Source organism: Choloepus didactylus, chromosome 7 (genome assembly GCF_015220235.1).
Source record: "Choloepus didactylus isolate mChoDid1 chromosome 7, mChoDid1.pri, whole genome shotgun sequence".
Taxonomy (NCBI): Eukaryota; Metazoa; Chordata; class Mammalia; order Pilosa; family Megalonychidae; genus Choloepus; species Choloepus didactylus.
Genome location: NC_051313.1, coordinates 116,960,569 through 116,987,556, shown reverse-complemented (window position 1 = coordinate 116,987,556; position 26,988 = coordinate 116,960,569). Strand labels below are relative to the sequence as shown.

General features: G+C 39.0%; 1 protein-coding gene across 4 annotated transcripts in view; it reads left to right on the top strand.

Moving 5' to 3' along the window:
* The window catches only part of UHRF1BP1 (UHRF1 binding protein 1), a 95,089-nt gene that overhangs the window by 52,669 nt on the left and 15,432 nt on the right, over positions 1-26,988 (top strand). The window contains exons 2-12 of one of the 4 annotated variants that reach the window (XM_037843464.1): positions 7,669-7,831; positions 7,933-7,971; positions 8,666-8,757; positions 13,383-13,572; positions 13,872-14,012; positions 14,430-14,600; positions 15,282-15,474; positions 24,979-25,116; positions 25,664-25,834; positions 26,250-26,389; positions 26,798-26,939. In XM_037843464.1, coding sequence (XP_037699392.1) covers positions 7,669-7,831; positions 7,933-7,971; positions 8,666-8,757; positions 13,383-13,572; positions 13,872-14,012; positions 14,430-14,600; positions 15,282-15,474; positions 24,979-25,116; positions 25,664-25,834; positions 26,250-26,389; positions 26,798-26,939 — 1,580 coding nt within the window. Of the gene's footprint in view, positions 1-7,668; positions 7,832-7,932; positions 7,972-8,665; positions 8,758-13,382; positions 13,573-13,871; positions 14,013-14,429; positions 14,601-15,281; positions 15,475-24,978; positions 25,117-25,663; positions 25,835-26,249; positions 26,390-26,797; positions 26,940-26,988 lie in introns of those variants that run through there. The other 3 variants (XM_037843465.1, XM_037843467.1, XM_037843466.1) reach the window with 3 other exon arrangements.

Here is a 26,988-nt window from a genome sequence, read left to right as displayed (position 1 = left end):
CTGTAGCACTCCCTTTAGTATTTCCTGTAGAGCAGATTTCTTGTTCACAAACTCTCTCAGTATCTGTTTGTCCAAGAATATTTTAAACTCTCCCTCATGTTTGAAGGTCAGTTTTGCCAGATATAAAATTCTTGGTTGGCAGTTTTTCTCTTTAAGCATCTTGAATATATCATACCACTGCCTTCTCGCCACCATGGTTTCTGCTGAGAGATCCGCACTTAGTCTTTTTGAGTTTCCCTTGTATGTGATGGATTGCTTTTCTCTTGCTGCTTTCAGAATTCTCTCTGTCTTTGACATTTGAAAATCTGATAAGTAAGTGTCTTGGAGTAGGTCTATTTGGATCAATTCTGTTTAGAGTATGCTGTGCTTCGGGACTTGTAATTTTATGTCTTTCATAAGAGCTGGGAAATTTGCATTGATTATTTCCTCTGTTATTCTTTCTGCTGCTTTTCCCTTCTCTTCTCCTTCTGGGACACCTAGAACATGTATATTCATGTGCTTCATGTTGTCATTCAGTTCCCTGAGACCCTGCTCATATGTTTCCATTCTTTTCCCTATCTGTTCTTTTGTGTGTAGGATTTCAAATATATCCTGTATTCTGGTTCACTGATGCTTTCTTCTGCCTCTCCAAGTATGTCTCCATTGTGTTTTTCATCTCTTCTATTGTTTCCTTCATTCCCGTAAGTTCTGCCATTTGTTTTTTCAAGTTTACAAATTCTTCGTTATGGTCACCCAGGGTCTTCTTTATATCCGTCATCTCTCTTATCACATTTTCTTTTCACTTGTTGATTTGATTTAGAAGATTTGTTTGAACATCTTTAATTAGTTATTTCAACTCCTGAATGTCAGTTGAGATGTTAGTTTGTTCCTTTGACTGGGCCATATCTTCATGTTTTCTGGCATAGTTTGTAATTTTTTGCTGTCTAGGCATCTGCTTTTCTTGATTAATTTATTCTGGAGGTTGTTTTCTCTCTTTTTATAGGGTTTTCCTATTGGTTGTCTTTGATCTCTATCTTTTCTTTGTTTCTCTTGCTGGCCAGTTGTCACTTTGGCTTTGCTGCCCAGTATTCCCTCCAAAATGAGGCACCCACCGTGGCCTGCCACAGGGATGGGAGTTAGGCACCAGGAACCGCAGCAAGTTCATTGTGTGTGATAGTACAGATGTGCTGGCTTCTAGTGGCACAGAATCAGCAGACTGCAAGACCTGGGTTTGTTTTAGAGGCTGGCTTTAACAGTTGGATCTTTCGTATTTCTCAGCTGAAACAGGGCCAGGTTTCTGTACAGGGCATGTAGACCAGTTCCTGTCATCCCAAGAAAGGGTCTGAAGCATCTTTTTAAAAGTTTTTCAATTCCCTTACACCTTCTGGGCTGTCCAGCAGACAGCACTGTTCGTTAACTTAATTGACCTCAGAAGCTGCTTTGGCTTTGAGCACAGGGAGCATCTACACAGGTGAGCAGAAACTGCGGGATTCCTATGCCCTCACTTTGCCGGCCAAAATCTGGCTCGATATGGGGCTCCACCTGTGGCAAAATACTCTCTCAGTGACCCAGTACTCCAGCTGTCCGCTGGGCAAGGAAATGACCCCTGGCTGCTGCTTCCCTCAAGGGTGGGGGAAGGGCTTTCAGACCCAGGTTGGAAACAGTGTCAGGCCTTGTTTTCTCAGTCTTTTTGTCCCTTACTGACCTCAGCCTTGAAATGTCCTCCCCTGTCCCCCTGGTCTTCAAGTGGTGGGGTTTTGTCTCACTGCTGTGAGAGATTTTGTAGTCTTTGTCTATGGTGGGATGGGTCCCGTCTGCTGATTCTGTGCCTTTCCCACATGGAGACTGAGGGGGAGAAGAGAGGACTGGCTGGTCTGGGACAGAAGATTCCTACCTGATATTTCTTCTCTTTCTTCAATTCGGCATTTGCAGGGAACTTCTCCAGTCTATATCCATTTCCAGAGTTTCAAACAATTCAGACTTGTCCTTTTTTTCATTGAATCTCTGGAGAGAAGTTTTCAGTAGCTGTTTTTGTTGCCATGTTGATGACGTCACCCCAATTTTCCTGAACTTTTGAAGAGACTTGGTTCAGATAGTTTTTGCTAACTAACTAGCTCCTGCTTCTGTTGTTTCAAGTAAAATATAATAGCTTCCTTTCTGAGATATCCTGGTCTTTTCCCTTTCCCCACTTTCATTTGGACCATCTCTTTTCTTCATTTCTTTTATCCCTATCTTGCTTAATTTTTATTTTACTATTAGCAGTATCTTCTCAGTGTGGGGCTCTTGTCTCAGCAAGGAGCCTTGTAAGGATCTATTTAGTGAGCTTATAGGGTAATTATATTGGCTAGAGTGCTCTAGTCCCTTTAGTCCTTACTAGGGACCCCTTTCAGTGGACAAAACCCTTCCCAGTTTTAGTTGCTGCCCTCAAATTGGCCCACTTTGCTTTTTATTGACTAATCTGGCTATTTTGGGTTTCTCCTATCCTCGGGTTCGTCAGATGCCCTATTGCTTCCCACTTTGTTCTGCACAGCTGTTTATGGCACTCCTCATGGCTGTTGATGTTTTTCCCCACCCATTGGTATTTGTGAGTTTATGAGGATTCTTTATCATCTATATATTTTTAAATTTTATTTTATTTTACTTCTTTATTTTATTGTGGTAACATATATACAACTAAAATTTCCCCTTTTAACCACATTCAAATATATAATTCAGTGCTGTTAATTATGTTCATAATGTTCTGCTACATCACGACCATCATTACCAAAACATTTCAATCATCCCAAAAAGAAACTCTGTACAATTTAAGCATTGACTCCTCATTCCTCACCCCCACCCTGGCTCCTGGTAACCTGTATTCTAGTTTCTGACTCTATGAATTTGTTTATTCTAATTATTTAATATGAGTGAGATCATACAATATTTGTACTTTTGTGTCTGGCTTATTTCACATAACATGATATCTTTAAGGCTCATCCATGTTATAGGATGTATCATTCCTTTTTAAGGTTTATTAATATTGCATTGTATGTATATACTACATCATCTAGTTTTGGTTTGTTTTGTTTTTTTAACTTTTTATTTTGAAATAATTTCAAGCTTATAAGACAGTTGCAAAAATAATACAAACCCCAATACAGAAAATGTTAACTCTTCATCCCTCCGGGTACCCAGATCCACCAATTTTAACATTTTCCCCCATTTGTTGTATCCATCTCTAGCTCTCTATGTATTTCTCTCCCTATCATTTATCTATTATCTAAACATTTGAGAGCAGGTTGCACACATCATATTCCTCGAACATATAATACTTCCATGTACATTCCTTATGAACAAGGATATTCACTTATGTAATCACCTTAAGTATAATTGTCAGCTCAAGAAATTTAACATTGATAGAAAGCTTACATTCTGTAATTCACTTTTTTCTTACAACCCAATAATGTCCTTTGGAACCTTTCACCTGCATTCTTTATATATATATATATATATATATATTTAGTTAAAGAAGTCTTAGGTTTACAGAAAACACATGCAGAATATACAGATTTCCCATATACCCTCCCTTTTATTAACACTTTGCGTTAGTGTGATACCTTTGTTACAGATTAAAGAATATTATTGTAATCGTACTGTTAATTATAGCCATAGTCAACATTAGGGATCAGGATTTGTGTGGTAAAGTCCTGTGGGTTTTTTAAAACTTTATTCTAGTCACATATATACAGTGGTGTCATTGGTTATATTCTATCCAGTATCATGTATTGCATTTAATTGTCGTCATCTCTTTAGTGTATCTTTCTCTTTTTTTAAATTGTGGAAACATATCAACATTCCATTAAGTGGGATTAATGTTGCAGTACCCTCACCACATCCATTGCTTGAACTTTCCCTTCACCCCAATGAGAAACCCTGCACACATTTTACTTTTACTCCCCATTGCTCCTGCCCCCCATCCCAGGTAATTTGTACTCTGCTTTCTGTCTGTGTGAGTTTTCATATTCTCTGATACTTTCTTCATGGTTATTATGGGGCTTAAATTTAACATCCTGAATCTCCAACAATTGTGTTTGCTTTGATACCAACCTACTTTCAATAGCATACATTCTCTATGTTCCTGTATCCCTTCATCCTCCCACCTTTATGTCGTTCTTATCACAGATTACATGTTTATGCATTATGAGCCCCAAACCACTGATTTCTAATTACATACTATGCATTTGCCTTTTAGATCCTGTAGGAAATAAAAAGTGGAGTTACAAACCCAAAATACAATAGGAATGACATTTATATGTACTCATGTCGTACTCTCACTGGAGATCTTTTTTCTTTGTGTGGCTTCAGGCAGTTATCTAGTGTTCTTTCCTTTCAAGCTATAGAACTCCTTTTACCGTCTCTTGTAGGTCTGGTCTAGTGGTGACAGAGTCCCTCAGCTTTTGTTTATCTTGGAATGCCTTAATCCCTCTCTCTTTTTTTTTTTAAATGTTAAATTTTTTTATATTGAAATACTTTCAATCTTACTGGGCAGTTACAAAAATAATGCACACCCCATACAGACAACTCCAATATATCCCTATCTCCTGGATACCTAGATCCACCAATTTTAACATTTTGCCACATTTATCGTATCATTCTATCTGTTCATCAGTCTATAAATCCATCAATCTATTGATCTATCAATCCATTTTCTGAATACTTGAGTGTAGGATGTATACATCATGCTTCTTGAACACTTAATACTACTACCATGTACATTTCCTAAGAACAAGGATATTCTCTTATGTATCCACCCCAAAGTGCAGCTATCAAGTTCAAGAAATTTAATAACATAAAACTTAAAATCCATATGCCAATTTTTTCATATGTCCCAGTAATGTCCTTTTAAGCCTCCTCTCCTCCCTTGTTAGGTGCAGTCCAGGATCATACACTGCCTTTAATTGTCATCGTCTTTTTAGTTGTTTTTTCTCTTCTTTTTTTTTTATTGTGGGAACATACATACAACATAATCTTTTTCATCGCAACCACGCCCAAGCATATGATTCCGTGGGATGAGTCACATTCACTATGTTGTGGTGCCCTCCCTTCACCAACTTCCATCACTAAAACTTTCCTATCTTCCCAAACAGAAACCCCAAACCCACTTTGTATTAACTTCCCATTCCTGCTGGCCACTGCCATTGGCAACCTATACTCTCAATTTTTTTCTTTATGAGCTTGCATATTCTCCAGTATTTTCCTTATAGTTGTCATGGACCTTAAATTGAACATCCTAAATCTATAACATTCTCGTTTGCTTTGATATCAATTTATCTTAAATAGCATACATACTCTATGTTCCTATACCCCTTTGTCCCCCTACTCCTATGTAGTTCTTTTGACAAATTACGTGTTTACACATTATGAGTCCCAAACCACTGGTTTATCATTGCATTTTATGCACTTGCCTTTTAGATCCTGTAGAAAGTAAAAAGTGGAGTTACAAATAAGAAAATACAATAGTACTGGCATTATATTTAACCCCCTCATTACATCCACCAGAGATCTTTATTTCTTCATGCAGCTTCGAGCTATTGTCTATTATTCTTTCCTTTCAACCTGCAGAACTCTCTTTAGCATCTCTTGTAGGGCTGGTCTAGTTGTGATGAACTCCCTCAGATTTTGTTTATCTGGGAATGTCTTAATCCTTCTCTCATTTTTGAAAGACAGTTTTGCCAGATATAGAAATCTTGTTTGGCAGGTTTTTAGTTTAAATATGTCTCCCCACGGCCTGCGTGCCTCCATGGTTTCTGAAGAGAAATTGGCACTCAATCTTATTGAAGCTCCTTTGTACATGACATGTTACTTCTCTTTTCTGGCTTTTATAATTCTCTTTTTAGCTTTAGCATTTGACAATTTTATTATAATATGCCACAGCATGGGTATATTTGGATTTATCATGTTTGGAGTTCATCGAGTGTGTTGCTTGTGCATATTCATGCCTTATGTTAAATTGGGGAAGTTGTCAGCCATTATTTCTTTAAATTTCTTTTCTCTCTCTCTTCTCCTTTTGGGCTCCAACATTGTGTATATTGGTATGCTTCATGGTGTCTCACAGGTTTCTTAGGCTCTGTTCACTTGTCTTCATTCTTCCTTCTGTTCCTCAGACTAGAGGATTTCAATTTTCTTATCTTCAAACTCCCTGATTGTTTATTCTGCCAGCTTCAATCTGTTGTTAAATCCCTTTAGGGAACTTTTCTTTTCTGTTACTGAGGTCTTTAGCTCTGTTTGATTCCTTTTCATAATTTCCATCTCTCTATTGGTTAATCTCTTTTGTGTTCAATTTATCATTTTCCTGATTTCCTTTGTTCTTTATCCATGTTTTCCTTTAGCTCTGGGCATATTTAGGGCCATTGTTTTCAAGTGTTTGTCTCTGTTGTCCCAGTCTTCCTGGTCTTGTCCTTCTCATTGTTGGTTTCTAATGCTTTAATTTTTTCCTTTGCTTGGGCCATCGCTTCCTATTTTTGTGTATGTTTTGAAACCTTTTGTTGAAACCTGGCAATTTGGATATTTTAATGGTATGTTGTCAATGGAATTTCAACTGTGAAGCTTCTGTTCCTTAAGCTTTATCTAGCTAATGTTATGACAGAGCTTTCTTTTATTTCTAGGAGCTAGAACTACCCCCTACTCACCCCCACCCCCAAAAAAGGAAGAAGAAAAAGATGGAAAAAAAGAAAACAACTTTTCCAGTCTTTGCAGCTTGACCTGCACAGGTGCTCTTCTTCTTAGCTTATCTATACAATGAGTTCAGAGAATAGCTCATAGAGGCCTCCCTGATCCTTTCTGCCTATGTGTCTTGTCTTAGGCATGCACATGTGGCCCTAGAAATTCCCCCGTATATGGGTTCTGAATGTCCTCTATTATCTAGGAAACAGTTTCCTCACAGTCCTGGGCACTGCACTGTATATCCAATAGCTAGCATTCCCTTACCCCAGGCAGCCACTTGAGTCCTCTTGCATAGCATTCTGTATGAGAGCTTTGTGTGCCACCTTCTAGATCCAAGGCAAGTTCTGGGACAGACCGCCACCAGACATACATGCTTCTAGTATGTGTGCAAAGGTTACTCTGCTCATTCTGGAATTGGATCCAGGGATCTGCACTGGGAGCAAAGGCTGCCTCCACCCTAGCTGGTGAGAGGTGAGGGAAGAGCCAGCCTGGGTGCCAAGAGATCTTACCACTTTTATTAAGCCTTTTTCTTGATTTGTCACTCATCCTGTTCCTGCAGTCCTTTGAGTGTTTTCTAGAACTTTGAGAAAGATGTTTCTGCCAGTTCTTGTTGGTTGTTCAAAGTTTCTTCTGTGGGGGGACAGAGCCCTGAAGCTTCTCATTCTCCATCTTAATCTGGGACCTAGATTTGCTTTAAATGTTATTTTTGTGTTTTTATTTTGCTATATAGTTTCTCTGTCTTGTTTTTATTTGGGGATTTGGGAGTATCCAAATTTTGTGCTGCCACTGCTACAGACATTTTCCTAGAATCCCCAATTGTCATTTCTTGAGTTGGACAGTTACACAATCATAAGTAAAGATAGTGTAGTCATTAGTCAATATTTATTCTTTAATTTTCTCTTTTCTCCAAAATCAGAAGTGTTGTTGGCTCTATCTATTTAGCAGATTCCCATGGAAGTAATAGCTTCTCATCAACACTCTTTCCAGGTTCACTAAGAATCTTTCCCCGGACAAAATCAACTTGAGCACCCTGAAAGGGGAGGGCCAGCTGACCAACCTGGAGCTGGATGAAGAGGTTCTACAGAATGTGCTGGAGCTGCCCACCTGGTTGGCCATCACTCGGGTCTACTGCAACAGGGCCTCCATCCGGGTGAGAATGGGGGTCAGAATGCCGCTGCTCTCTGTGATGAGTAGGCCTGCCTTCTGGAGGGCTGGGTCCCACAGCCCTGAGTCTTTCCTTTCCTCTTTCAGATCCAGTGGACAAAGTTGAAGACGCATCCAATTTGCTTGGTAATGACCTTTCTTGATTGTAAATAATCAAATGGGGATGGCTGGGGTAAGTTTTTAAATGATTTAAAGAAGTTCAGGAGGAGTCTGGACAGGCTTTTGGGAGTTTTGGGTGCTTCTGACTGGTCCCATAGGCTTCTCTCTGAGATAGAGGGATTATTGTCTGGGCTTATGCTGGAATTTCTTTGTGGTTTAGGAATTAGCACTAAGGGACAAGACACAGGACTCTGAGCTTCTTAAACAAGTTTTAATGACTAGGCTCTACCCTTATATTTTCTTATTTTTTCTTGGTATCCTGACAGAGGAAAAATTAGAAACTTTGTTCTTGTTGACTATTGGGTGATTATCAGCTGAATGCCTTTTGGGAACTGACTTATGCAAATGTTTACCCCAAAGACTAAATCCCCAGGAACAGTACTATCCCTGTAACTTGGATTTGTCTTATACCTTTCTGCTGTGAGCATGTTTGTCATGGGATCTGCTTCTAATGGAAATGAAAGGGGGAAGATGAGGCTGCTCCTTGAATTCGTTTGTTCATTTATTATTTCAACAAACATTTGTTGTCTGCTTACTGTGAGCCCTGCACGTGACTAGCCACTGGAGCACAGGGATGAATAAGACACGGTCTGTTCCATATTCCTTGGTGCTGTGTGTGTTTTTTGTGTAGACATTTAGCTTTTCATGACTTTTATTTCAGTGTCTGGATAAGGTAGAGGTGGAGATGAAAACATGTGAGGAGCCTCGGCCCCCAAATGGACAGTCTCCCATTGCCCTTGCTTCAGGACAGAGGTCAGTAGCTTTGAGCTCTATTATTTCCAACATATTAATCGCTCCAGACTGCCTTTTAATTAAAAATAAATAAATTAAAAAATTTTATTATGGAGATCTTTAAACGTACTCTAAAATAGGGAGGAAAGTATAATGAATCATCATGTGCTCAAGATCTTGCTATTCTTTTTTCATCTTTCCCCTGCCTCCGTGTGTGTGTATGTGTGTGTGTCTGTGTTGTACTACTTTAAAGCAAATCCCAGACACTATATGATTCTACCTGTAGATACTTCTGTGTCAAGTATCTTTAACAGACAAGGATTGAAAAAAAAAGAAAGAAACTCACAGAACTATTATCACACTCAATATATGTTCTAGTTTGCTAATGCTGCCGGAATGCAAAACACCAGAGATGGATTGGCTTTTATAAAAGGGGGTTTATTTGGTTACACAGTTATAGTCTTAAGGCCATAAACTGTCCAAAGTAACACATCAGCAATCGGGTACCTTCACTGAAGGATGGCCAATGGTGTCCGGAAAACCTCTGTTAGCTGGGAAGGCATGTGGCTGGTGTCTACTCCAAAGTTCTGGTTTCAAAATGGCTTTCTCCCAGGACGTTCCTCTCTAGGCTGCAGTTCCTCAAAAATGTCACTCTTAGTTGGACTTGGACTATTTGTCCTCTCTCAGCTCCTCCGGAGCAAGGGTCTGCTTTCAATGGCCATTTTCAAACTGTTTCTCATCTGCAGCTCCTGTGCTTTCTTCAAAGTGTCCCTCTTGGCTGTAGTTCCTCTTCAAAACATCACTCACAGCTGCAGCTGCACTGAGTTCCTTCTGTTTGTCAGCCCATTTATATGGCTCCACTAATCAAGGCCCACCCTGAATGGGTGGGGCCACGCCTCCATGGAAATATCTCATCAGAGTTATCACGTATAGTTGGGTGGGGCACATCTCCATGGAAACACTCAAAGAATTACAGTCCAATTAACATTGATAGGTCCACCCACACAAGATTACATCAAAGATAATGGTGTTTGGGGGGACATAATACATTCAAACTGGCACAATATAATTAATAAGAATTTTGTAATATGTGATATCTACTTCATTTTCAGTTTTTCCAAATTGTCTCAAATTTTTTTTGACATAAAAAAAGATTGGTTTGTTTCAGTTTTTTTTATTTTTTAATTTAAAAAAATATATAAAATTAGAGTCCCAAAGCTAAAACTATAAAACAAGGTATGTGTTCTGGTTTGCTAATGCTGCTATTTTGCAAAACACCAGAAATGGATTGGCTTTTATAAAGCAGGGTTTATTTGGTTACGAAGTTATAGTCTTAAGGCCATAAAGTATCCAAGGTAAGGCATCAACAATAGGGTACCTTCACTGGAGAAAGGCTATTAGCACCCAGAAAACCTTTGTTAGCTGGGAAGGCACGTGGCTGGCATCTGCTTGCTCTCAGGTTGCATTTCAAAATGGCGTTCTCCAAAATGTCAGCATCAGCTTTCAACAGCTGTCTTCAGAATACCTCTCTCAGCTGCAGCTCCTTCTGTTTGTGAGTTCTTTTGTAAGACTCCAGTGAACTAATCAAGACTCACGCTGAATGGGTGGGGCCACAGCTCCATGGAAACATCCAGTCAAGAGGTAACACCCTAATCAAAAGTGTCACTCACAGTTGTGTGGGTCACATCTCCATGGAAACACTCAATCAAAAGGATCCAACCTAATCAACACTAATACATCTCCCCCCACAAGATTGCATCAAAGAGCATAGCGTTCGGGGGGGACATAATACTTCCAAACTGGCACAGTATGTCTTATGTATTATAATTGTATTGTCCCTACCCCCTTTCTTACACAAAATGTAGCATACTACATCTACTTTACTCCATATTGCTTTTTTCATTTAAAAATAAATACTGGATATCAGCTTTCTGTATATATGTTATACATTGCAGTAAGGAAATAACTGAAATTGTGGAACCGTAACCCATAACATTCTTTGAAATTTGCTCTTTAACTACTTGTTGAATTGTACTTTGAAAGTTACCACTTTTCTGTATCTATGTTATATTTCACAATAAAAAATGTAAATATATATATATATATATATATATATATATATATATATATATATAATGGAGATAAGTCCATAGAAGTAGATAGAGAAGTTCCTTAATCCTTTTACAGCTGCAGAGTTTGCTTATTTTGTGGAGTCACCGTAATTTGTTTAACTAGTTCTCTACTGATGGACATTTGGGTTGTTTCCTGTTTTTTTTTGTTTTTGTTTTTTTGCTGTTATAAATAGTGTAGCAATGAATGGCCTTGCTCACAAGTCACTTAGTATTTCTTAGCATATTTTTAAAAAACATACCATGAAATTCATCCATATAAATGTGCAATTAAGTGATTCACTGGATTGTACAACCACCACCACAGTCAATTTTAGAACATTTTCATTACTCCAGAAAGAAACCCTATATGTCTTAGCAGTCCACTCCCCATTCTCCTTCGTCCTAGGCAATTACTAATCTACTTTTAGTCTCTTGGTTTGCCTTTTATGAACATTTTACATAAATGGAATCATACAATATATGAACTTTTATGACTGGCTTCTTTCACTTAGCAAAATGTTTTCAAGGTTCATCCAGATTGTAGTGTGTATCAGTACTTCATTTTTTTTTTTTTTTACAGTTGAGTAATATTCCATTGCATGATATACCACATTTTGTTTATCCTTTCATCAACTGTTGTACATTTCTGTGGTTTCCACTTTTTTTTCCATTGTCTTTTTTGGATAGATTCCTAGAAGTGGGACTGATTAGACAAAGGGCAAGAGCATGTATAATTTTGATAGATATGGTTAAATTCCCATCTATATGGGATTACATCATTTTGCATTCCCACCAATTTGTTAAACTTTAAGATTTTTGACCAGTCTGATTGATGACACATGGTATTTCAGTATAGTTTCTTGTACGTTATATTGAAGTGTAACATATTTTAGTGCTAGTATTTTTTTGTACAAAGTTAACACGTCAAGAAACAGATTGTTTCCAGATTCCCAGAAGCCTCCTTGACTCCTTCTTATTACTATTCATCCCAAATACCATAGATTAATTTTGTCTCTTTTACAAAGTTATATAAATGTAATTGTATAGTATGTAACTGTCTAGCTACTTTCCTCAACATTATGTTTGTGTGAGTCATCCATGTTGTTGCATTCATTCTCATTACTGAATATGCTACAATTTGCCTATACTGTTGTGGTGGACATTTGTGTTTTCTTCCTAGTTTCTAGGTATTAAGTATAGTGTTGCTATATAGAACTGTTCTGTATCATAACTGTGGAGGTCCAAACATGACCACACATTTGTCAAAACCCATGTGGCTGCTGTGAACATTACTGTACCTGTCTCTTGGTGAACATATGTGTGTGTGTGTGTGTGTGTGTGTATACACATTTCTGTTTTATATATACCTAACAATAGGGTTTCTGAGTCATATGCTGTGATCTGTTTTGCTTTGGTAGTGCTGCCAGTTTTCCAACATGATTGTACTGCTTTTCCTACTAGCAGTGCCTAAGAGTCCACTTGCTTTATGTTCTTAGTAACACTTGGTATTGTCTGTCATTTTATTTTAGCCATTTTGTTGGGTATGTGGCTGTATCAAACTTTGGTTTTAATTTTCATTTCCTGATTATTAGTTTATTGGAATTTTGGGTTTCCTTTTCATAACCAAACATATCCAAATAGTCTTTTTCCTATTTATCTGATGGGTTGTCTGCCTTTTTCTTATTGATTTGTAGAAGTTCTTTATATACTGTGGAAACAAGTCCTTTGTTAGATATATGTATTGCAAATATCTTCTACTCTGTGGGTTCCCTTTCACTCTGAATGATGTTTTTTGTTGTTGACTAGAAATTATTAATTTTAATGAAGTCCAGTTTATCATTTTGTCTCTTGTAACGAGAAGAGATTTCACCCACATACTTAAGAATATCTGTTTTCTACAGCTAGAACTTTAGAATGTACTTTTGTTCCTCTCCCTCTGCCTCTTCTGCCTTCTCATTGAGGAGATACAGCTGTGCTCTTTGGGAGGTATTTGGTAGGGTGGAGGTGGGACTGTTCTGGTCTAGATTTCACAGTCTTAAACCTTTTGGTCATCTGGCTGTAGTTTCCTCTTTTCACTACCTTTGCAGAATATGCTCTGTTTTTGAAGATTTTATAGAAACCTATTGTTTCCTTTCTGTAGTTAGACCTCACCTCACAAGCAATGTCCAAATTTTTATTCCAGCCGTTTGTGGGCTATAAAAAGATTTTTCAATTTATTCTTTCTAACACAAGGGAAATTGTTTCCAGGTTAACTCTTTAACTCTTTTATTCCATTCTTAAAAAAACAAACAAAAAAAGCCAACCAACCAACCAAACAAAAAAACCTCATTAAAAAGAATACTGTATCATCATTATAAAAACATTTAGAAATTTTAAAAATACAAAAAAAGTAGAAACAGGAGGAGAGAAGTAAAGAAAAAAAATTACCCACAATTCCAGCACCCAAAGACAGACTTAGTCTGATGTTTTCCGGTATAAAGACTATGCATAAAATCTCACATGATTCTGATCATTGGTCTACCTCATTTGTTGTAGTGAGTATGGCTTTGCCGAGAAGGTGGTGGAAGGGATGTTCATCATTGTTAATTCCATCACCATCAAGATTCACTCCAAGGCCTTCCACGCCTCTTTTGAATTGTGGCAGCTCCAGGGCTACAGTGTCAATCCCAACTGGCAGCAGAGTGACCTCCGCCTCACCCGCATCACCGACCCCCGCCGAGGAGAGGTGACAGTCCTGGGGTTGAAAGGGGAGAGATGAGGGGATTCAAAGTAGGAGTAATTCTTGGAGGATATTATTCCTGTTTTGGAGATTTCCTCATGTGTTCCCTCATTCCTAGGAACCCCAGAATCCCTTCTGTCCAATGTTACCACTGTACCCTTTCCTCAATTATGGATCTCTGATCTGCTGCCGTCTATTGTTTGGATCCCAGCTGAGAATGATGGAAGTCTTTTTGCCTTGGACATCCTGCCTCTTGCTTAATTTCAGCCACAGCATTAAGGAATTCATTTTTTCTCTCCTTCCAGGTTTTAACATTTAAGGAAATAACGTGGCAAACTCTTCGAATTGAGGCAGATGCCACAGACAATGGTGATCAGGACCCAGTTACCACTCCATTGCGGCTCATTACCAATCAAGGCAGGATCCAAATAGCCCTCAAGAGAAGAGTGAGTGTGTTCCCTCTCCTAATGACAACTTCCATTTTTGTATTCTCTTAGGCAGCTGAGGAGTTGGTGTACCCTCGTTTTTTGAGTGTTATTAGCCTCTGGCATGACAGTTGAAAGGGAACATCCTGCAATTCAGTGTTGCCCAGTATTCAGCAGTGGGAGAACGTTTTCACCTCTTTGTCATCTTAATTTTGGAAACTACAATACTCCCCATATACAGGGGATACTGACTATTGCTGCTGCTTCATCACAGAAAACTTTAGTAATGTAAATTTGTTCTCCAAAGTGTTTGATACCTTTCTTTCAGATATTGGAGATTATTGAAAAGCTAGTTCTGAAATTGATCAGGTAACAGTGATTTTGAAGGGTTGAAATGGTACAAGGTAATGAACCCTGCATTCTCTGTGGCCCCCTCAGACCAAAGATTGCAATGTGATCGCCTCCAAGCTGATGTTCCTGTTGGATGACCTGCTCTGGGTGCTAACTGACTCGCAGCTCAAGGCTATGATGAAGTATGCAGAGTCGCTGAGCGAGGCCATGGAGAAGTCAGCCCAGCAGAGAAAGAGCCTGGCCCCTGAACCTGTACAGGTTAGAGGCCAAAGAGACAACCTCTGGTGGGACTGCAGAGATGGTAGGCCAGACCTAAATGGAATCAACATAAGTGGATTCTAGAGTTCATTTGGCTTATTTGGGGGATTGCCATTTACTTTGGAATGTGCACAGGCTTTGCCTCACTTCTGATTTATTCGTTTCTTCTGTTCTTTGGGTGCCTCCAGGGTGTTAGGTGTACATTGTTTGCCACTGGAGAGGAAAAGTGAATATGCCTCTTGTTTCTTTCCTTGGTGTGTTCACTGACTTGAAAAAGGGACTGTAAACAAGTTATGACAATATGATGCGATAAGTGCTGTAACAGGTACACACTCTGCCATGAGAGCACAGAGGAGAGGCCTCACTCCTGGAATCTCCCAAAGACTTCCTAGAGGAGGTGTTTCAGTCTTGATCAGCTGAGCCCTGGTGGATGAGAGGTTGGAGGGCAATTTAAACCTCAGATCAGTACTTTGACAGTTATTAGACTAAATATAATTAGACTTTTAGGAGTTTGGGTTATTTAGATGGGACAGACCTAAGTGAGCTACCAGTTGAACAGTTATGGGACGGAAGAGCATCTTGCTAAACTGTTGTTTACTTCTGGCTGGACTAAAATTTAAAGAAAGCCTACGAAGAAGCCTCTCAGCGTCTGGACCTTTTGTTTTTCTCTCTGACCTGCAGATCACCCCACCTGTTCCCAGTGCTCAGCAGTCCTGGGCCCAGGCATTCAGTGGCAGTCAAGCCAACAGCAACAGTAGCAGCAGTCGCCTCAGCCAGTACTTTGAGAAATTTGATGTGAAAGAGTCCTCCTACCATCTGCTCATCTCTCGCCTGGACCTGCACATTTGTGATGACAGCCAGTCCCGAGAGCCAGGTATCCTGGGCAAAGCTTGGGGATGCAAGCTCTTTTCCCGAGTTTCTGTGGTGTACTTGGATTGGCTTCCCTTAGTTACAGGCATTCCTTGGGCTTTAGCTCTCCTAGAATAGCTCTCTTCTATTAGTATAAGAGCACTCTTTAGCCTTTAGGATGCAGTGGAATCACCTGTAATAATTAATAAAATACAGGTGTAGGCCTCACCCTAAACCTCACAAAATCAGAATCTTCAGGGTAAACCCCACACAGAACCTTGGGCAGTGCTGATCTTTCCTGAGGTTGCAAAGCTTTAAGGAAAGTGAATTCAACTGTGGGAAACATCAGAGGTTTTGGATTTTTGAGTCAATTTTAAAAATTATTGTGTGCAAATGTGTTCTTTCGAAGCAGGAAGGTCATGCTATTTTTTTTTTTTTTAAACAGTTTTATTCACACATCATTCAGTCCATCCTAAGTGTATAATCAGTGGCTGCTGGTATAATCACATATTTATGCATTCACCACTACAATCTATATGAGAATATTCCCATTTCTTCCCTAGAAAAGAAAGAAGAAAAAAAATCCCATACCCCCCTCCCTTATATCCCACATTATTGACATTTAGCTTTTGTGTAGTGCCTTTGTTACAATTAATGAAAGACTATTATAGTGCTACTGTTAACTGTAGACCTTAGTTTGCATTAATTGTATTTTTTCCCATATACCATCTCATTTTTAACACCTTATAATTGTGACAAACATTTGTTCTAGTTCATGCAAAAACTTTCTTATATTGGTGCAATTAGCTACCATAATCTTCTAGTCTAGGTTTTGCTAAGGTTGGCAGTCCCAGTTTTTATCCTCTAGCTTTCCTTCTGACAACATACATGCCGCTGGCCTTCCTCTTTCAACCACACTCACTCTCAGCTTTGTTCATTATACTTACAATATTGAGCTATCATCACACTATACTGTGCTATCCATTTCTCAACCTTTACAATCAACCTTATTAAACTTTCTGTACTCCTTAAGCATCAATTGCCGAATCTCTGCCTCCTTTCTATCTCCTGATAACCTATGCTCTTGAATTTAACTCTCAGAGTTTGCTCATGATAGTTAGTTCACATTAGTGAAACTATACCATATTTGTCCTTTTGTTTCTGGCTTATTTTGCTCAACATAATGTCCTCAAGATTCATTCACCTCATTGCTTGCATCATGACTTCATTCCTTCCTGCAGCTGCACACAATATTCCATTGTATATATACACCACAGTTCACCCTTCTGCTCCTCAGATAATGGACCCTGGGGCCACCTTCATCCATTGGCAATCGTTAATAATGCCGCCATAAACATTAGTTTGCAAATGTCTATTCAGGTCCCTGCTTTCAGTTCTTCCAAGAGTGTACCTAATAATGAGATTGCTGGATCATATGACAATTTTATACTTAGCTTCGTGAGGAACCACCACACTGCCATCCAGAGTGGCTTGTGCTATCTTCTTGTCATACTTTTACATTCATTAGAGCATTGGTATTACAGAACACATATGCATTTATTTAGAATGTAAAAGCTTATTGATTCATTTCTTTTCTTTATGCACTTTGGGGAAATCACTTGTGCCGGTTTGAATGTATTATGTCCCCCAGAAAAAGCCATATTCTTTGATGCAATCTTGTGGGGCAGACATAATAGTGAGGATTAAGTTGGAATGTTTGGATTAGGTTGTTTGCATGGAGATGTGCCCCACCCAACTGTAGATGATAACTGATGGGATATTTCCATGGAGGCGTGGCCCCACCCATTCAGGGTGGGCCTTGATCAGTGGAGCCATATAAACGTGCTGACTCAAAGAGCAGGAATTCAGTGCAGCTGTGAGTGACGTTTTGAAGAGGAGCAAGCTTGCTAGAGAGGAACGTCCTAGGAGAAAGCCATTTTGAAACCAGAACTTTGGAGCAGACACCAGCCATGTGCCTTCCCAGCTAACAGAAGTTTTCTGGATGCCATTGGCTATCCTCCAGTGAAGGTACCCAATTACTGATGTGTTACCTTGGACACTTTATGGCCTTAAGACTGTAACTGTGTAGCCGAATAAACCCCCTTTTTATAAAAGCCAATCCGTCTCTGGTGTTTTGCATTCTGCAGCATTAGCAAACTAGAACAGATTTTGGTACCGAGAGTGGGGTGCTTTTGCTGCTGAGTCTGCAAATACCAAACATGTTGGAACGACTTTTTAAATGGATAAGGGGAAGATTCTGGAAGAATTGTGAGGAGCTTGATAGAAAAGGCCAAAACTGCTTTAAAGAGACTGTTTATGGAAATATGGACTCTAAAGATACTTCTGATGAGGACTTGAGCAGAAATGATGAATGTGTTGTTGCTAACTGGAAGAAAGGCAATCCTTGTTTTAAAGTGGCAGAGAATTTGGCAAAATTGAGTCCTGGTGTCAGATGGAAGGAGGAATTTGAAAGCAACAACCTGGAATACTTAGCTGAGGAGATCTCCAGACTACCTGCGGAGGATGTATCCTGGCTTCTCCTTGCAGCTTATAGTAAAATGCGAGTGGAGAGAGATAAACTTAGAACTGAACTCTTGGGTTCAAAGAAACCAGAAGCTGATGGCTTGGAAAATTATGAGCTTCCAGGGGGTGGAATCCCAGAAGCTACAGCCCAACATGAGGACGTAACCAAACATGGAACCCAGCCACCATTTCAGTACAAGCCAAGATTGGAGATGGAATTATCCAGAAAGGATTTGTGGAAAGTCGTATTGTCTGATGGCTTTGACCCCTGCATGCTTCACGCAAAGCCAACAGAATTTTTGTGAGATCTTTACAGACAGAGCCATTGCCAGTCTGTACTGGAGAAGACACACAAGGAACAAACTGAAGGAAAAATTTCTTCAAGGACAGAGCCAAGGAGGTTGAGGTCTGGAGTCAAGAGGTCTTGGACTGGGATAGCGGAGTGGCCCACATGCATGGAAAGGGTGAGTTTGCCCTGGAGGTTGAGGGCGGGCCTTCCGCCTCGATGCTCAGGAAATGTCTTGCCACCCCAAACCCCAAAGAGGGTGGAGCACATTCCCAGGGAATTGGGAAGAGCCTGGCCGCCACCACACTGTTCTGAAGGGGTTGAGCATGTGCCCCGGAGATGGAAGGGAATCCGGGAGCTGCCCCGATGTTTGAGGAGGGTGGGGCCGAGAAGGTGGTCTCCCCAATGTGTGGATATGTTGGAGCACTCACCCAAGTGTTTGGAGAGGAAAGGGCTGCCACAAAGGCCCTTAGGTAGGGTTAGACTCCTGCTCTCTCAAGCCCCAAGGATGCAACGTCGTTCTGTTAATGACTCTCAGACTTTGAAATCTAATGGAGTTTGTCCTGCAGGTTTTAGGAACTGTTTTGGTCCTGTTAACCCTGTTTTCCTTACTCCTTCTCCTTATGGCAATGGGAATGTTTATCCTATGAATGTCCCTCCTTTGTATATTGGAAGCATATAACTTGTTCTAAGTCCACAGATCCAAAGCTAAAGGAAAAATATGCCTTAGGACTGACCACGCCTATATTTGATTTTGATGGGATCTTGTACTTAACTATTGTTACTGAGATGATTTAAGTTTCTGTGGTATTGTGGGACGAATGTATTTTGTATTTGGAAAGAGTATGTTTTTTCTGGGGTCCAGGGGGTAGAATGTGCCGGTTTGAATGTATTATGTCCCCCAGAAAAAGCCATATTCTTTGATGCAATCTTGTGGGGCAGACATAATAATGGGGATTAAGCTGGAACATTTGGATTAGGTTGTTTGCATGGAGATGTGCCCCACCCAACTGTAGATGATAACTGATGGGATATTTCCATGGAGGCGTGGCCCCACCCATTCAGGGTGGGCCTTGATCAGTGGAGCCATATAAACGTGCTGACTCAAAGAGAAGGAACAGTGCAGCTGTGAGTGACGTTTTGAAGAGGAGCAAGCTTGCTAGAGAGGAACGTCCTGGGAGAAAGCCATTTTGAAACCAGAACTTTGGAGCAGACACCAGCCATGTGCCTTGCCAGCTAACAGAAGTTTTCTGGATGCCATTGGCCATCCTCCAGTGAAGGTATCCAATTACTGATGTGTTACCTTGGACACTTTATGGCCTTAAGACTGTAACTGTGTAGCCAAATAAACCCCCTTTTTATAAAAACCAATCCGTCTCTGGTGTTTTGCATACTGCAGCATTAGCAAACTAGAACATCACTTAACCCCTCTTGCTGAAACTCTTGAGTTCTCTCTTCTGTGAAATTAAGTTAATCATCTTACTTGTTTACCTCTTAAGTTGTTTTTAGGCTCAATGAGATAAATATACTGAATTTGGAGGATCTTCATAGGCAAATATTAAATATTATTATTATTGTGTTGCATGTGCCTTCAGTACTCCCTCTATATTCCCCTTGGCCACCAGCTCTTTGTTCCCATAAAGTAGATTTTTTTCTTGCTGCCTATCTGCTCTGAAGGTTGTGTTTGCCTCTTAATGAGACCTAGACTTAGTTTCCTTGGGGGGGCCTATGTATTATTTTCTTTTCTTCCTGGAGCACAAAGCGGCACTGCCGTTCTTGCTTGGCTATTCCTTGGTCTTGAAGTGACTGCAACCTCGCTTCACTCCCACCATTCCAAGAGAACAGAAAGGAGCAGTGACAATATAAATACTCCTTTTGCCACCACGGGAAATAATTTTCTCACTTGTTTGCTGCTTATTTTGGAAATTCTTTGCTAAAACAATTATTATTTTATTTGGTTGTTTCAAGTGTTATTGTAAAGGTTTTGTTTGGTTGGTTTTTAATCCCTTTAGAAGTCTTTATTAAGAATACATTATTGAGTATTTCACCCTATTGCTTGATGAGGGGTATATAGCACTGCCCTTTGCACGAGTCAGGGTCCCATAATCTACACTAAGATATGAAAGACTTTAGCCCCTTTCCTGCCTCATTTATTTATTAAAACAAATTAATCTACTTGGTGGAATTTAAGGATGTTTTGGAGGAGATATTTTTGGATAGGGGGATAATTCCAAGTCCAACTTATCTATGTGTGGAATATGACCCTGTGAAGCTACAAAGAACAGAAGGAGTTCTTGTGACTTTGATTCTTCTCCTTAGATTTGGGGAGAAAGGAGAAGGGAGAACTAGGTAATGTAGAAAGGGCTCCAAAAGTCTCTTTAGTTGTGCTGTCCAATACAGCCACTAGCCACAATACTGAGCACTTGAAATACGGCTAATTCAAATTGAGATGTGCTGCAAGTGTAAAATATACACTGATTTTGAAGTTGAAGTATGAAAAAAAGAGTGTAGAATACCTCAATCATTTTCTTATTGAATACATGTTGAAATACTAATATTTGGGACATATTAGTTTAAATAATATATATATTTTAATTAATTTCCCTTTTTTTAACTTTTTTTTTCATGTGACTACTAGAAAACTTTACATTACTTATATGGCTTATATTTCTTTGGGACAGCACTGCTCTAGAATTCTCTGTCCAATATGGTAGCCTCTAGCCAGCTGTGGTAATTAAAATTAAAATTATTACAATTAAATAAAATTTAGAATTTTGTTCCCTCATTTGCATCAGTCACATTTCAAGTGTTCAATACAATCTATACATTATAGAGTGTGTGCATCATGACAGAAGGCCCTTTTGGACATTGCTTCTCTAGAGACTCCTTGAAGGCTATACCTACCCGTTTTTTTCCTTAAGGGATACTAGAGCCTGGATTTTGGGGTCCCCGACTAACACACTAACCTATCCCTTGGTATTAGAAGTAAAATGATTTGAAATGGTTGTTGGGGTCAGCTTGGCTTGAGGTGGGGCAGTACTGTGTCTTAAAATCAAACAGGAGCAGCTCATACTTCAGGCTCAGAGAGGAGGTTAATGGTTGATGGGGAGAAAAAAAGGAGTCTCACCTGCCTCTTAACTGTTTTCCCTGAGGAGAAGGCCTGTGAGCAAAAACTTTCCTTGTCTCTCTTAAGTCTAGACTATCTTCTTCCCACCAGCTCACTGGATGATTTTAATTAGTCATTTATACCCACTATTTACCATTTGTTTCTAATGTATAATTAGAAGTTTATATATGTTAGTAATTGCTAATTATTTTTTTGATTCTAGAATCTATTGTAATATGTCCTTGTAGTTTGTTGTTTTTTGCTCCAATTAATTCCAGTAGAGGGAGCACTACTATGAAACCCTCTCCCTTGTAGGAGACCTAGGCTTAGGTCATGCATTTGCAAAGAAGTAAAAATTGGTTCTTTAAAAAAAAAACAAACAAAAAACAGCTTTATTGAGATATAATTCACATGCCATACAATTCATTCGTTTAGAGTAAACAATTAAGTTTTTTTTGTATATTCATAGGGCTGTGCAACTTTCACCACAATCTAATTTTAGAACATTTTTGTCCCCCACGAAAGAAACCCCATACCCATTAGCTGTCACTCACTATTTCCCCCATCCCAAGCCGTAAGTAACACTCATCTACTTTGTGTCTCAGTATTTGCCTATTCTGGCATTGAAAACTGCTTCTTGGAGGACAAAAACGCCACTTAGATTTAACAATGGTTTGTATTCCTCCAAAGCTTAACCCTAACTGATAAAATCTTATTCCTTAATATGTAATTGCTCTTGATGGGTTTTCTTGGGTATCACATGACCAGCACTGACATTAAGTTCATGGAAGATACATAAAAGGTATGTAAGATCAGTGCCACTAAACTATGGTGAATGACTGGAGATCTTTCTCAATTGATTACTCCATCTCCAAGTCACATTGTGAGAAATGTCCGTGCATGTCTGTGGCTGCCTTGTGGTGCTTATGCTTCAGCCTCAGGACTTTTGTGATTTGGGATTTAATAAAAACCGTTTATATTTTATTATTTAATTCTACAAAAGTTATTTAACCCATCATTCAGTCAAGTGCTCAAAAGAAAAAATGTTGACAATATCTGAATGAATCTAGTTAAAAGTTATTTTCTCATATCAAGAAAAGTTAAAAGTTTTTACTAGAAATAATTTTAGGAAAGTAATTTAAAATTTTCATTGTTTACTTTTGCTGAAAAAATAAAGATTTTGAATATTTAAAGATTTTGATCACATTGCTATTATATATATAGACTTCTAATTTGCATGTATAATTTGATCATTACAATTTACATAAGTAAATAAATTACATTAAAAGTTTATACTCAGAAAATATAACTAAAGTTAAATATTAAGAGCTTTAAAATTTTTAGCAACTTTTTTTCATAATTTTTTTTTATTGGAGAAGTTGTAGATTTACAGAAAAATCATACAGAATATACAGAGTTCCCATATACCCCCCTCACACACATAGTTTCCCCTATTATTAGCACATTGCATTAGGGTGGTACCTTTGTTACAATGGATGAAAGAATATTAGTATAATTGTACTATTAACTCTGGTCCATAGTTTACATTAGGGTTCAATGTTTCTTATATAGTCCTTTGTTTGTTTTTCAAATTTTTATTCTAGTAATGTATATATAAAACCTAAATTTTCCCCTTTGGACCACATCCAAATATATAATTTAGTGGTGTTAATCACCATCAACTATTACCAAAACTTTTCTATCACTCCAAACAGATATTCTGTTACAATTTTAACTTGACTTTTTTTCTTTTTTAAATGGCAGTTTTATTGAGATACAGTCACACACCATATAATCCATCCAGAGTATACAATCAGTGGCTCACAGTGTCATCATATAGTTGTACATTCATTGCACAATCAATTTTAGAACATTTTTATTGCTCCAAAATAAATAAAAATAAATAAAAAAGAACACCCAAAACATTCCATACCCTTATCCCCCCTATTATTTATATGTTTTTTGTCTTTTATTACTCATCTGCCCATATACTGAATAAAAGGAGTGTCAGTCACAAGGTTTTCACAATCACAGGGTCACATGATAAAAGCTAGTAGTTATACAGTCGTCATCAAGAATCAAGTCTACTGGAATAGATTCAGGTATTTCCCTCTAGGTATTCTGATACACTAGAAACGATAAAGGAATATCTATATAATGCATAAGAGTAACCTTCAGAATGGCTTCTCAACTCTATTTGAAATCTCTTAGCCACTGAAACTTTATTTACCCCTTTTTGGTCAAGAAGGCTTTCTCAATCCTATGATGCTGGGTCGAGGCTCATCCCTGGGAATCATGTCCCACGTTGCCAGGGAGACTTACAGTCCCTGGGAGTCATTTCCCATGTAGGGGGGAGGGTAGTGAGATTATTTGCAGATTAACTTGACTTTTAACTTAAAATTTTTAGTTATTGTTAAACTTGCAGTGAATAAAAAGAGTAAGTCTAAAGCTTCCTTATACTTACTCATTTTTATGTATAAAACAGATAAAAATACAGCATATAAGCAGATGTATAGTATATCTGTGGTTTTAAAATTTCTTTGAGGGGTGGGCGATTAGGACCAAAAAGGTCTAAGAAGGCTCCTTAGTTGGGGGGAGGGAATGATTATGAAAAAAAGTATGAGAAAGAGAAACGTTGTAGGTGTATCTCTTAGCAGGAGGGTGAGCAGTCCAGAATTTGGGATGAGGAAATCTAGATGGGTTGGAACTGACCCTCTGTTTGTAGGTATACCAGCTTATAACTAGAGATTCCATGGTACTTCCCCTCACTCATTTCTTTGGTATTTTTCCTCATGTTTTTTGAGCACCTACTATATATAAGGTTCTACGCTAGATACCCTGGTAGGGGAAAGGATGGAAGCACAAAGCAGGATGGGCCAGATGGAACACAAGTGTAGAGTAATCCCTACTCCTATAGTTCTTATAGTCTAGTTGGAGAGAGAAGTTAGAAGCATAGAAAGATCATTCATTTTGTAAGAATTAAATATAAATTCAAGATAAACATAATGCAATATTTGACTTATTGACAAAAATTCCAATTTACCTGCAATATTCTATATGTTTATTCTATAACATCCCTGTCTGTCAGTGATTTTAGTGTTCCATGGTACTTTGTATGCACAGTGTGTAATGATTATCGAATACAACAGGCGCACTGAAGTCAGGATATGAAAGGAAATAATATGGGTCCTGTTTTTTTGGGAGAATCTGGCTTATGCTTCCCCAGGTATTGTACCAAGGGACAGCAATACTGGTATTGTTAGATTTGGGGGTAACAATCAAGGTTATTAAGTGTGTTTGGGGGAGACTTATGGATTGGATTTTCTGAATCCTGAGTTTTGCAGTCTCTGTTGCCTTTCTGGAAATCTGACAGCCATTTACAGAAATAATTAACGGAATACAGTTTTTTGATCTTTTAGAGCATATCCACTGACTGTTGTAACTCAAAAAGGAAAGGCCTCAGCCTTGCAAATCACCTGACCTCATGGCCTTTCAGTTGCATTGTGTATCAGCTGGACTTTGGAGCTGGCCCTCAAGAAGACTTTTAAGTGTTTAAGTGGTGTTAGGATTCTTCATTCCTTCTGCTGCTATATACCTGTATTTTTCTTTTATAGGTGTTTCTGCAAACAGACTCATGGGTGGTGCCATGCAACTTACCTTCCGCAAGATGGCATTTGACTATTACCCCTTCCACTGGGCAGGTAGGAGAATTCCGAATGGGGGCAATTCTAGCATGGCCCAAAGGATTGAGGGTAGGTTTCTGGGTTCATCCCTCATTGCCTAGCAGGAGGGTGCCAGGGATTACAGCACATGCTCAAGAGAGGTGTTGTGAATATCCCTCTTCAAGAGAACATCTTCAGGAAACTTGTAGCAACACTGTTGATGATTCTTTATCAGTGAGGAGAGAAAGTAGGGAGGGGTTGCAGTGCCTGAGATACTGTTTGTTTGTTTTTTTTATTTTTATTTTTCATTTTTATTGAGATTGTTCAGATACCATACAATTATCCAAAGATCCAAAGTGTACAATCACTTGCCCCTGGGTGAGATACTGTTTTTGATTCTACCCTCTCCCCCTTACTTCCACTAGTTATAGAGTCTTTCCAGTAATTCATAGTTAAAGGTGGCAGCAGTCAGTAGCTGGCCTTTAGGGTGCTCTTATTGGATAATTTCCTTATCCTAGAGAATTCTGGATTATAGGTGAGGGATCAGATTCTGAGTTATGACTATAGGACGGAAAGAAATAATGGGACATTGGATCTTGTTCTTGGGCTAACAGCTTTTTGCTTCTTTTTTGCATAGGTGATAGCTGCAAACATTGGGTACGGCACTGTGAGGCCATGGAGACCCGAGGACAGTGGGCCCAGAAGCTGGTGATGGAGTTTCAGAGTAAACTGGAAAAGTGGCATGAGGAGACGGGTCTGAATCCACCCTGGCACCTGGAGGTGGACTCTCCCTTACGAAGAAAAGCAGGTGGTTATGAGAAGGAGGACTCCATTGCTTTGCCTCTTGCCGTTTACCTTTGAATAACCAGTGGAGATAAAGCAATGGATTAGCTAATTTATCCCTAACTTATTTTTAGCTAATTATGCCAGTTTTCTTCCTCGGAGGGACATCAGTGACTTCTTTATTTACAAAGTTGTGTTTGTACCCAGAGATAGCTGGAATTTTGAAGAGAAATTGAGTTGTCATGATCTCTTTTCAGTAAGCTTTTGCCTTGGTCTTAAGGAGAAAACAGTTTTTGAGTTCCATCCAGGAATTAGACAGTGTTAAGCTCACTTTCCTACATATAGCATTAATGACCTTAGGATTTTTACTTTCCTAATTCTATTAATAATGAGAGTCGAATGTATCTGATTCTCTTTCCTATATTCTTATTTTTATTTAGATTCTCTCTCTAGTCCTCGAAAGAACATGCTTGAGAGAAGTCCCTCTCAGTGCCAACAGGCTGCCTTTCGGCCCCCAGCATGGAATCGCTTACGCTCTAGCTGCATGGTAGTACGGGTGGATGACCTAGATATCCACCAGGTGAGGGTCCCGGGATATGGGGAAACTTGGTTGGAAAGGGGTGGTACAGTTCATTTTGGAAGGCAACTGGGACAGTGTGAACAAGGTTGTGAAATTCAGGGGCTGCTCCCATCACTTTTGGGTGGGTTGATGACTTGGTCTGTTTCTTTCTGAGCAAGACTGCTGAGATCGGTATTGGGAATTCCCCATTTTCCTCTGAATGCCCTACTGCAAACCTTCCATTGAAAAAACCAACTTGTGGATAGTGTTAGGCAGGTGTGAGAATGACTGGACTATGTGTGAAAAGCACTAAGCTCCATTTTGACAGATTTTGGAAGATTAGGAGAGCCTTTTGTACTTTGCTCACAGGAAATTGAATTCTGTTTTGGGTGGTACTATAAATGCTAATAGTAACTTGTGATTGCTTAGGTTTCTACAGCCAGACAACCAAGTAAGAAGCCATCTACACTCCTTTCCTGTAGTCGAAAACTCTATAACCTACCCACTCAGGTCTCTGCCATTCATATTGAGTTTACAGAGTATTACTTCCCAGATAATCCGGAGCTTCCAGGTAAACATCTGGCCTGACCATTTCTTACTGTCTAGCTTATGCTGTTCAC